We start from the raw sequence: 12,347 nt of genomic DNA, 5'->3' as shown, positions 1-12,347 counted from the left end.
AAATGATTCAAAAATCAAAAATAATCGCACTGTAAATGAATGTTCTGCTGAAAAAAAGAAACTGGAGCCACCGGTCCACCACCTAGTCCAAATCCGACAGTTCCATGGCCTTACCAATGGACTGGTTGTGTTGGACCACCTGGTCAAACGAGGGAGGGAGGGGAGTAGTTCCAATTTGGAACAAGTGAGTCCCAGGCAGTGTATGGTAGGTGTAGCTGTAGCGAAGATGATGGACTAAAGATAAGTGTACCCAAGTGAATGGGACGGCAATGTACATGGGCAACGCAAGGGGATGAACTTTCTCCAGCTCAAAAACTACCCACCCACACTTCAACCAGGCAAGACGAGCGACCGATGTTTTGATGGTAAATGATGGAAGATTGATGTCATGAAGATGGACCTTTTGCCCGATTTGGACCGGCTGCCGGGGCTTTGCTGATATCAGCAGTGGCATGTGGTAGTCGACGGATTGGTGATGGAAACGGATAGAAAATAGTGACATCAGATATGGTGGGGGAGCATAGAAGATGAGGAGGAGGAGGGTGGAGGTGACAAGGAGGTGAACCAGAATAGGGATCCAGAAGTGACCGTTGGGTGAGAATAAAAAAGAGAGTAAGGGTCCCATGGTGGGACTGAGTAAAGAAAAAAAGGTAAGGGAGGGCGATAAAAGCAAGGGCACAATGTGTAGCCAGTGGCGACGCGAAAATTTGCCAAAATGCCGAAACGCGGAAAGTACTGAATAGAAAAGCAAAGGTGAACACGACTGGATTGCCTAATAGAGGTGGTTCTGATCAGCCACAAATTCAAAAAAGACAATATTAATTACTATTCCACGTGGCACTGTGCCTGTGTGGCGCAAAGGCGAGTCTTTTTGAATATTCACTACATTCTTAACACCTGTCCATGCTACCAATCAACTTTGGTGCATGACAATGACCAGCTTGTTTTAATTTGTAGATGGATTTCTTCAACCTCCAGCAGTATCCAGGTTGGATAGGAACACCCCCTGGAGGAAGCATGTACAGTTCTTCTTCAAGTTCTCCATTGAGATAAGCTGTGGATACGTCCATTTGATCAAGTTCTAGGTCATACTTTGCTGCCAGGGCTAGAATAATTCGGATCAACTCTAAGTTTGCAACCGGAGCAAAAACCTCCTGGCAATCAATCCCCTCCCTTTAAGTAAAACCTCATGCAACAATCCGGAGTTTGTATCTCTCAATGTTTCCATTTTGATCAAACTTGATCCGGAACACAGGTTTTGATGTGATGGGTTTCACTCCCTTCGGAAGTAGAACAGTGTCATATACTGCATCAATATTGAGACTTAGGAGTTCCTCCTCCAAGGCAGACTTCCATAATTCTCCATCCAGACGTGATAAGGCTTCCTTTAGTGTCCTTGGAAGGTCTGTGTTAGATGGACCGGTACTTGCTATTCCAGCAAAGAATGTCTCCTCTGTATCAGATGTTTCTTCATGAACCTCAGGAGTGTTAGGTTTCTCCATGGAGTTGTCATGCTGCTCTTTTCGAGACTGTTCCTCATCTAGAGTCCTTTGATAATCTTGGTTTTTGTCTGCAGGACGGGTCTGGCAACTGCTTCTGCGTACTCCAAGAACTTCAGCAGGCATGATTGCTCTTTTAGGAACTTGTGCAGGTACTCCAGGAAGTAGACACATTTGTGTGTGTGTTGCCCCACTCACTCCTGGAGGTGTTGTATGCCTTCCAGAAGCTGATCCGATAGACAGGCTGTCTAGCTGTATTCAGACTTCTTCCACATCAGCTGGCTGTATGTTGAGTGTAACGACCAAGAGTTTCTTACTCTGGCGCACAACTCAGACAAGCAAAAGAGAGAAGAGAGAAAGAAGGGATCACCCCTTAGGTTTCAACAAGTTTGTTGTGCTAGACAACAGGAGGACTCGCTGAGTCCTTCCCCATGTATTGCTCTTGTATATATACTAAAATACATGAGGTACTGTACAGTTGTAAATAAAGTTTAAAGTCCGATGTCTAGCATGTGACTGGTCACATGATGAGTCTAAACACTGGTCAGGTGATGTGTCACATGATGGTCATGTGACTATGAAAAGTCCGGAAATGTAAAGTAAAGTAAATGGTCACATGATCAGTCATGTGACTTGGAAAATGAAAAGTAAAAGTACAAAAAGTGAAGCATAAGTAGGTGCTGGTATGTCAATTGTAACATTGAGGGGCTGTCCTCCCACTGACTGTGACTCTACTTTGGGATTCCATTCTGAAGATGGCCAGTGTTCAGGTCTTGGTTGTAGAGACTGTTGTGGAGGGTGTCTTAGCTGATCAGGTGCTCCCACTGCTCTCGGAACGTCTCCACGGAGGTATTGCCCCACTGCTCTCAGAACATCTTCATGCTGATATGGTTCCATTGCTTGTGGAACATCTCCTTGGAGATGTGGTTCCATTTGCAATTCATTTGGATCTTGGATCTGAGGGTCAGGATCATCCTCCTCCAATGTATTTTGGTCTGGATAGTGAGCATTCTCTAGAATGAGTCCCTCCCACTGATCTGTGCTAGGGTCTGTGTTCCAGGGAGCAGTGTCGTCCTTTTGTACCTTTCCAGATTCATTGAATATGATATGCCGACTGGAAAACACAGTTTGTTTTTCAGTGTCTAGGAGTTTGTAGGCTTGCTTTCCATGTGTGTAGCCAATCATTATGGCTTTACGCCCCTTGGAGTAAAACTTCCCTTGCCTTTTGTCTTTTGGAATCAAGGCATATGCTTGGCATCCAAAAGGGTGAAACAGAGTTGGATCAACTCTCCTTTTAAACAGTATCTCATATGGGGTCTTTCCATGGAGTCCTGATGCTGGGCTGCGTGCTGTGATATATGCAGCTGTTTGCATGGCATCTACCCAAAATGACTTTGGGAGCTTGGAATCATGGAGCATAGTGGTTGCTAATGTAGCCAATGTCTGATTCATGCGTTCTGCAATGCCATTTTGTTCCGGAGTATCTGCAGCTGTAGTTTCTTGGATGACACCATCTCCTCTGAGTTGATTTTTGAATGCATTGCCAGTATATTCTCCTCCCCCATCGCTCCGGAGGAATTATGTGTACAGTTCAGTGGAGTTTTCTTCTCCCAAATGAGTCCGGAAGAATGTTTGGACATCTTCTTTCCATTGCTTGTATCATTCCAGTGCTTCACTTTTATGTTTTAGGAAATATATCCATGGAAATTTGGAGAAATCATCTACAATGATAATCGAGTACCGAAAACCCTCCCTGGAAGTTGGTTTGATTGGTCCTCCAACGTCTGTGTGCACAATTTGTACGGGGCGCTTGGCTCGGTTTCCTCCAGTGGACTTGAAAGGTAATTTCTTCATCTTTCCTAAAGCACAAGGTTCACAAAACTCCGGGGTTCCGGTCAGGGTGTCTATGTCCTGGAGCTGTCTTTTTGTAACCATTCGTTGCAAGCGGTCCATTCCAATGTGTCCCATTCTCCTGTGCAATAAATTTACATCTACTGCTGCAAAAGCTGACTCCGGGTTGATTTCGGGTTTTGCTTGGATGTGATAAAGTCCTTGCTTGTGTAAAGCAGTGAGGATAAGTTCCTCCTTTTTCCGAACTTCACAAGTGTTTGACCCTGCTGGAAAAAGTGTTGATAACCCCTTTTTAGACAATTTGTGGACAGAGACGAGTGCTAAAGTGAAGTTTGGCACAAGTAAGACATTTGACAGTGCAATATTGTAGTCCTTTTTGCCAACAGTTGCTTGTAGGATTACTGTTCCAATGCCAATGACATTTACAGAGGATTCATCCCCAAAACTGATTGTCCTTGGAGGGTGCAGAACATGGTATGTTCCTGGCTCGAGCCAGGAGCGGTGAGGGACCATGTGGGATGTTTCTCCGGAGTCAATAATAATTGTTGTTTTGGTCTTATTGGGTTCCAACACAAGGTAAGCTTGAATGTGTTTAGCAAGGGGCTTGGAAATATGTACATGTTCCAATGCAATATGACTCTGTTCCTCCTCGGAGTCAGATCCAGATGATTGCTCCGCTGTATTTGCCTTTTCCTTCTCTTTTCCTTTATCCTTGTGTCTTTCCTTTTCCTTCTTCCTTTGACCTTTTCCGGCTGACTGAAGTGTTCAACACTCCAAGGTGTTGTGTGATTTGGCTTTGTGGAAGTCACACCACTTTTCCTCGGATTTGAGTGCTGATTCAGAACCTCCAGGGGCCTTCCCTGACTATCGTGCAACTTCTGCAGTGATCCGGATCTCAACTGCATCAAAGGTAAGTTTATTTTTTTCAATCGTGTTGATTACCGATGACTGAAATGTTTGCCATTCAGGAGTGCATGGGAGAGATTGGAGAAGAGTGAAGGCCATAAGTTTGGTATCAACTCCTAGTTTCATTCTGGAGAGGTGTGAATCAATTGTCCAGATTTTTGCAATGTGGTCCTGAATAGGTGATATCCCATCCCAGGACAATTTGGTGAGTTGCTGGAATGAATAGAAGGCCAAGGCAATGTTGGACATCTGATGGAGTGAGACAAGTTTATCAAATAACTTCTTGGAGCTGGTGAGGTCTCCAGTCCTCATTAGGAGGGCATCGGAGATATGGTCCTGGATGATTCCATGTGCCTTCTCATCCTTAAGTATCCAGGTGATTTCAGGATCCTCTGAGGAGGTGTAACAACCAAGAGTTTGTTACTCTGGCGCACAACTAGAACACACTATAGAGATAATGATGAGGGAGTGGTTACCCTTTAGGCTTCAACAAGTTAGTTGTGAGGATACAACAGGAGGACTCGCTGAGGAGTCTCCTGGATCTATTGAGGTATTTATACTACTACAGGTTGTTTGTATATGTTGTACTATACAGTTGATAAAGCAGTGGCTGATGATGTCAGAGGGCGCAGCCTGTGTGACCAGCTCCACTGCGTGAGAGACTTGTAGCTAAAATAAGAAGAAAGGCAGCGCCACGCGAGAAAGAGGAGTTTGAACAAAAGGAAAGTGCCGCATGGCACAGTGTGAGAAAATTACAGTAAAAGGTTAAAGCGGAGAAAAATGAAAATAAAAGGAAAGGTCCAAAAATATGTTATTGTAACAGGAGGTAGGTTTTCCTGGTGAGGGCTTAAGCTCCTCTCCAGAAACAACCCGGAGAACTTTTTCCCAATGTAGTTTTGAGATGATCCGGAGTTTCCATATCTGAAAATTGTTGGGTCCAGTGAGAACTGGACATGCAGATGTATTGTGTGCTGTGGTCATGGTTCCAAGGTTTTCGTTTCATATAAGAATTATTTCCTGCATAGCTTTTGCACACCAGGGCTCATAACCTAATAAATCTAAGTGAAACTACAATAGATGTTAGTTTAAGGTGATCTCTAATAAATGTAATGTAACATACCTCAGCCGCTGCCCAAGAGGCTATAGAAACGACTGAGGTATTCCTATACTAAACCCCCTACTACTTATAGTCGGAGGTGCTACTTGCTACAGTATAATGACTCCTAGGAGTACAATTGTGCTCCCAGGGGAACAATGGTGACTCCATGGAGTGGTGGCTATGCTCCATGGAGAACAATGGCTGCTTTTTCAGAGACCGGGTTTATCCGGTTTTGTCAGGACATAGAGTAGCTTCTACCTTAGAGTTACACCTCAGTTCTTTACTTAAAGACTAAGGTGAGATATCTTTCCTAGATTAATGTTCTACACCTTTACTGATTCTACAGTAGTCACTCTTTTGTGTCTTGCAGTGTCTTACAGTCAGCAAAAGATAACACACTTCTTAAAGATCATGCAGATTACTAAGATAAAGCAAATCAGGTTGACTAGCATAATTTGGTTTACCACGTGGAGCCCTTTTCTGATCAGCATAAGTAGGCCATGTTGCGTACCTTTTTTTCGTGATCACCACTTCCACTTGTCTATATCTTGGCTTGATCCTCTCCGGCTCCTTCTCCCTTTCCTTCCCCTTTGACGAGACTTTCCTGGCCGGGATCCGGATCTAAGGAGGACCCATTTTCGTCTGTTGCGTGTTTAGGTTAAATAAATTTTACCCGACAGCTAATTTTACTTACCATTGGTGTTTGTGGTATTTGACCGGGACTCTGTCGTTGTAGTATTCTCGGTCAGCTTTAAAGGCACTCATGGCAACTCGTCTTGACTTACCTGATATTTCGCCGTCGGAGGGACCTCTTCCTCCATGTCATCATCCTCCTCTTTGTGAGGCAACGATAAACTATAACAAAAACTAAACCTATCTCCTTCTGCACTTGCAGGGAGTAAGGGTCCAATGAGCTTTGAGGTCGACAGACGCTAGAATTATAGCGAGTAGAGGACTTTTGAGAGGTAAGCTTCAAAGGTTCTTGTTGAGGAGTAAAGCGGGTAAATTCAGTAATAGAAAGCTAAGGAGCTATACATGAATAGGTACGGCTTTATATAGAGAATTGTCCGTTCCTCAGACCGAAAAGAGAATATACGAAAAGTGGTCTGAGGAATTAATCAACCAATAAGAAAAAGGAAGGCAACTATCGTACAACTTCTGACTTGATTAATCAGCAGGTGAGAGACTTGTACTAATAATAGAAGATTGTCACGCGTGGTCAGGAACCGTATCCTCATGATGAGGTACGATTCTAGATAAGACATTATTAGTATTACCAGGCTTTACTGGGGCTTGGAGCTGGTTGGCGAGATGCCTACTACCAGTCCCTACCCAGTGTGCTGGCTAGCTGGGAGCGATGCCCAGTCTCTGATCTGTGATATAAAGTGGTAGCGATGGTTAAGAAAACCTGTGAGGGCTATGAGAAGTAAGATGGCAAAGGATACCTCTAGCCCTAGAGCCAGAGGTGTAACGGGAAAAGCGTTCGAGAGCCAAGACATAACGAAGATAAGAAGAAAATAATAAAACGGTCCTTACACTCTTCATCTATGGCATCGTCCTCTTTTGTTTCCATTTCCCGGACATACTCGACCTTCTTCATAAAGGCCTTGTAGAGAGGCATCTCACAGACCTTTGGCATGAGAGCCTCAGCTTTATTGAACTCCTGTGACAGCAAGCCCTACAAAGGAAGGTTAGTAAATAAATGCCCAGCGTGATTTTCCGCTCACCTCTTGTTGCCAAAACAGTGCTTTTGCCTCAACATCGCTCGGCTTATTTTTTACTGCTTCCACGGTGGCGTCAAATGGGATCAACCTGATAGTTTTGACAATGTCGGAAAGTTGTTTTTGCAATGCGGAGTTCATGGTAGTTTTGTTGAAGTGACAGCGAGTAAACCCTTGTCCCGTGGAAGGCTTGTTTGTCGATCGGAATTGGCCGGCGGCTGTCAAACAGTATTCTTTCCTATCAATCAAATATCAAAAATGGTCTGCTGATAACAATTCTTCCATTTCTGGTCTCACGTGCCGCCTAAACTCTGGGGAGACTGTAAGCCTGGTCATCTGAGGATCATAACTCATTTATTTTTACTTTGAGAACACTTCTATATAACATGTGGTTCCAAATAAACCACTGTTGCGATGAACATATCGAAAATTAAATGAAACATCCTCTATGTAGTAAACAGCAATCAGACAAATGACCTGGCCTCCCAAATCATCAATGCTCCAGTTTGACAATTTTTTTGGTAATGCAACAATCCCAGCCAAGTCCTTTTCTGCAAAGGTTGGTCCTCGCTCCATGGAAGAAAAATACCTTTTCAGTCTCCTAGCACAGCCAATGTTGACACCATGTTTTCCGAGGAGTTGTAACTGGTACCCCAGCATTTGCCATGTAGCAAGTATTTTAGCGAACGTCTCGATGCTGATTAAAGTCCGTTCCTCTCCGAGGAGTTTACATACAACATTGGGCACTCCTCAAATGTTTCGTATAACATTATGGTTGCATCCATGTGCTGAACCTTGTTCTCCTTGTAATATTCGTACGCCTCGGAGCGCTCCATGTTCTTGCTCAATGTCCTAGTATAAGCTAACCTACATCTTGCTTTTTGACTATGGAACTCGACATGCCATGGGTCCATGAGCGGCCCTCCGTTCCATTCCATCTCGTTGTCCTCTTCCGTGCAGAGCGATAGATTTCCTTATTAAGAACAAAGCTTGAAGGAAGTGTCTAGCCACTTGCTGAGAGCAATCAGGGACTGGAACTAGAGTCCAATGTGAGTAACTTTATTATTAGAGAGTATGACAGGTATACAGTACCTAGAGTCCAATGTGAGTAACTAGAGAATAGGAAGCATTGGACTCTGCAATACTGTCCGAAGTTTTGTAAACAAAGGTAAACAAAGCAGCCACAAAGGCGAAATAATAGAGAACACAATCAATAGTGAATGATAGAAGAATAGATAGAGAAAGGAATGAAAATATATAGGTAGCACAAAGGTGCAAAATCACCAAAACTAACATTCCTATCCATACCGTTCCGGTAGGTTGGGCGACTGAACACGAGTGTAATGACACCAGTATTGCGTGACTCGGAGATTACTGATCACACACACCACACACTGATTAAATTGTCACTCTTTCTACGCAGGCGCTCGTTCGCCAGTGAGGAGTTGAATCGATATAGTCATTGCCTGAATATTATCCCGGACATATACCGTTAGCTTGACATCCCATGTCCCTTCCTGTACAGATATATTTCAGCGGTTCTCGTAACGTGTTATTGTTTTGTTCGTTTTTCAGACATTTCGTGCACAGTACGTGCACCTTATTAGATTGTTGTTATCCTGATGATCTTACAATGTCTTATAAGGCCTTACATATATGCTAATATCATATTTTCCGACATGGTATTTTGGAAGCAAAGTGGAAATAACCCAATAGCATTTTGTTTGTAATATATGAAGTTTTCACAGTATAATATAATCCCTTAGTACTTTTAGTTCACAAAGGCAGTGCTTGGTAGGTCTGATTTGTCTGGAGATTTGAATTAAGACAGCTAAGAAACATATAGATTTACTGATGGATGACTTGGTGATGATTCATCACCACTGATTCATCACTTGATCACTGATTTTCATGAGTTTTCTATTTACATATTTGCTTATATTCCAAGTTTTTTTTATCTCTATCTCTAAATTGCAACTTTTCACTGGGCCTCAACAGTATGATACTTTGTTGTCCAAATCATCTCCCTGTCTATCACTTACCACAATTGTATCCTTAAAACTCTGCTATTAGAACCGTTTGACCTTGAGCGTGTAATGCATTGGGTGACCTACTCACTTTATCAGATATGTGAAATCTGTAAAAATGAAACTAGCTTTGAGTGGTACTAGCAGATTAGTGTGAACTTTGTTCGATCCTGCCGCGATCATTAATCACTTCAGATATGATTTTCTCGATATTGACCCACTGATGGCTGATTCAAAAATAAGTGATTTGTATTGCTACATTGAAGGGTGACAATCATAGAGTAAGCAAGATGATATTTCAGCGATGGGTATATAAAGAAAGGGGCTGAATAGCATCTGACACTAGGTATTGACATTGACCCTGCCAAGATCAACTATGATTTTCATAAAGATTATGTTTATGTTTATTCTCGTTAGCTAAACGCCTGGCAGGTAATAAGAGTACTTAAGGCGTCGTGTCAATGATGGTGGGATCTGTTGAACGGTCCTGGCCCGCTCCTGAAGTCCCTCCAAGAACATGCTCTCTCCCACCCTCCTTCCCCCCAAACGAATCCACTTATGGACTACGCTGTAGTCATATAATCGTTGATATCAGCACCATGACAGTCTTCCGCGTTTTGTCCGTAGTCCAGTTAGCAGTTAGCTGCCAAGAGGTATCACCGTGGTGCCGAAGCTTTCAGAGCATTCTGTAATATCGTCTCTCGGACAGTCGCGAAGACAAGTCGAAGATTCGCTTTGTCTGATGAGTTTATCAAGCTAAGAACATATCTCGTCAAAAAAGTCCAACACTTCTACAGAAAACAAACCTACTGAGGATAAATGTTCAGCCGGGCGCGATTGACTTGCATGTACTTCCACAGGATGTATTTAGCGGCTTTGTTGGCATCCATGCCACCCTGATATTCAGGAAAGAATTGCTCCAGGGCCACCTTTGTGGGAAACGTGTCAGCTGTCTCGCGACGATCGCTTGATTCGAGTATCGTGCCTTTATTATTTTCTTCCTAAAATCAGTTATGCGGGTCAAGAATAGAACGACTGAAGTCTGATGAAAATTCGGATCATTGACGACAGACTCAAAAAGTTGCAACGACTCGGCCATGCGATTCTAACACGGATCTAATTCAGTTTTGCTCGGAACTCAAAATGGGAAGTGATGAAACTGACTTTCTTTCCGTCAGGGAGCTGATCATAGTCCACTAGAGGGGCACAGAACATGATCGTAGTCACGTTGTCAAAGTATGGCAGCCATTTCAGCGATTGTCCATCGCTGTCCACTTCGAAAACTCGTAACCTCCTATGTCGTTTCAATTTTAGCAACGAAAAGATGAGGAAAGTGGCCCACCTGGTGCTCGACATATAAAGTGTGGTATCCGTGATTCCCATTGCGTTTAAATTCAAAATATCAGCGTCAGTGGGCGTGTAATTTGCGCTGCCTATTCTCAAGACGTCTCTGATGAAACTAACAAATGACAGTTCGATATAATGCGAGGAAAATATGAAGTCCACCCACTGTTCGGCACCTTGCACCAAGTCGAATCCATGCTTTACCTGCGTAAATTCGATTACACTAGTATCTTGCCAGAGCTCGTGTATAGCTTGTGCGGTTTCCCATGAGAGATCAATGTGGAGAGAGTCATCCGAGCAACGCTTCATAATTCGAGCAGCATTCATCTGCAATTTCAAAAGCCATCTAAAATCGAGGTGACTGAATGGTAGACGTTCACTTACCTCGTTTTTGCGTGACATGAAGTCCAAATTTAGTTCGCGCATTGCAAGCACGACGTTGTGTGCAATACCGATGGTGATTTTCCTGATGAGGGTTTGATGGTAATTGCGGCTTTCGTACCAGGTCGCCTGCTCATATCTAGTCTTCTGACTGGTCGTCTTGTCGTCGGCGGACTCCTCTAGGGCACTGGCTTGCTTCATGTGCTCCAGGAGTGAGGTCTTTCCTGCTCCAGGTATCCCTGAGTCAAAATTTCAGCAACGAACAGTATTATTTCAACACCATTCCTGTAGTTCTGCTGCTACCTAGCCTGAAAAAGGTGTACGGTGTAACATTTACCTAGCAATAGTATAATACACTCTGCCTCTTTTTTCCTCCTGCTTGTCTTCCTCATAATTTTCCCTCGACGTTTCATGGACACCAGGTTCCCCATTGTGTCTGAGATAGACCGGAGACAGGAGGATGCTGGGTAATGGGCACCGTGGTGGTGTCTTCGAATGCGAGTCTTCGGAGCTGCGTCTACCACTCAGTGGCAGAATTCGCAAGACGTTGGTGGAGACACAGAACAAAGAGCAAGAAAGCTTATAAGAGTCCATAGTAAAATTAGCATAGGTTTGCTAATACTGCACTGCTACAGTGCCTCTAAATGAGACAAAGCCCAAGATTAATATTGAGGTCACCACCCAAGGATTTGCCTTTGAAATGTGTTGCGCCTTCGGGAAAGTATCGAGCCATGTGCCGTACGTGTCCGAGTCGCGAATTATCACACAGCCTACCAATTGTGAGTTATACAGCATCGTCATATATACCATGCAAGTACGTGGTCGCAGCTGATTGCATGAGTGGCACACTTGCCAGCTTATTGAAGCTGCACTGGAACACGGTACGGTACTCTAAATAATAGAACAGCTTTAATGAGCGGCCTTTCTAATTGCAAAATAGTGCGATGCTTTATGTGCGGGAGATGAGGTTCACTACAGACGTACGTATTGCTAGGAGGTATCTGCATGGAGTAGCCACTCAGACCAAACTACCGAGTGCGATGAGAACGTATCAGAAAAGTCTATCAATGTCTATAGTTGTGGAGGAAATAGAACGTGATGTTGAAAGAGATGCTGATCTATGTATGGTACAGCGACACGGATACAACTCGTACGACCAAAGAAATAAACCCAATACGGAGCGAGAAAATGTCAAAACGAAGAAAGATAACGAGATGCAGAACGACGAGATGCAGAATAACAAAATCATAACACTAACACGAAAAAAAGATGATATGAGAGCCTATCAGGCATGCTGCACCTGTGGCACTTGGTATCCATATGGGGAGTATCGCCCCGTATCAGGAGGCGGTGGGGACATGAAAGGTGGGTGAGGGTGAGGAGCCACCATAAATACAGGAAGGGCTTGTTGCATTTCAGGTGGTCTCTGTATACTTCCCGAGCTGGAATGTGCACCTGGTGGTGGAGGTGACTGTGGGTAGACGAACATGGTACCAGGGCTGAGGAATTGAGGATATGT

The 12,347-nt window shown here is 43.8% G+C and overlaps 4 protein-coding genes across 4 annotated transcripts; 1 reads left to right on the top strand and 3 right to left on the bottom strand.

The window, feature by feature from the left end:
* Window positions 1–2,621: 2,621 nt before the first annotated feature.
* On the bottom strand, window positions 2,622–2,918 carry SERLADRAFT_340121 (uncharacterized protein; the record flags this gene model as incomplete). The annotated part of the gene is made up of 1 exon (XM_007322627.1): window positions 2,622–2,918. A coding segment is annotated over one exon (297 nt), but the record flags the coding sequence as incomplete, so codon positions are not given.
* A 3,445-nt stretch (window positions 2,919–6,363) lies between these two features.
* On the bottom strand, window positions 6,364–6,876 carry SERLADRAFT_399871 (uncharacterized protein; the record flags this gene model as incomplete). The annotated part of the gene is made up of 1 exon (XM_007322626.1): window positions 6,364–6,876. One exon carries the CDS (start codon window positions 6,852–6,854, stop codon window positions 6,684–6,686), a length of 171 nt encoding a protein of 56 aa, XP_007322688.1.
* Window positions 6,877–9,330: 2,454 nt separating this feature from the next.
* Window positions 9,331–10,907, bottom strand: SERLADRAFT_477167 (uncharacterized protein; the record flags this gene model as incomplete). The annotated part of the gene is made up of 7 exons (XM_007322625.1): window positions 9,331–9,859; window positions 9,914–10,032; window positions 10,089–10,208; window positions 10,268–10,397; window positions 10,446–10,562; window positions 10,614–10,774; window positions 10,832–10,907. 7 exons carry the CDS (start codon window positions 10,871–10,873, stop codon window positions 9,760–9,762), a joined length of 789 nt encoding a protein of 262 aa, XP_007322687.1.
* An 850-nt stretch (window positions 10,908–11,757) lies between these two features.
* SERLADRAFT_399866 (uncharacterized protein) lies at window positions 11,758–12,254 on the top strand (the record flags this gene model as incomplete). The annotated part of the gene is made up of 1 exon (XM_007322624.1): window positions 11,758–12,254. One exon carries the CDS (start codon window positions 11,896–11,898, stop codon window positions 12,199–12,201), a length of 306 nt encoding a protein of 101 aa, XP_007322686.1.
* Window positions 12,255–12,347: the final 93 nt, after the last annotated feature.

This window comes from Serpula lacrymans (genome assembly GCF_000218685.1).
Source record: "Serpula lacrymans var. lacrymans S7.9 unplaced genomic scaffold SERLAscaffold_13, whole genome shotgun sequence".
Classification (NCBI taxonomy): Eukaryota; Fungi; Basidiomycota; class Agaricomycetes; order Boletales; family Serpulaceae; genus Serpula; species Serpula lacrymans.
Note: the sequence above shows the minus strand (reverse complement) of the source record. Positions and strands in the feature narration are given on the sequence as shown.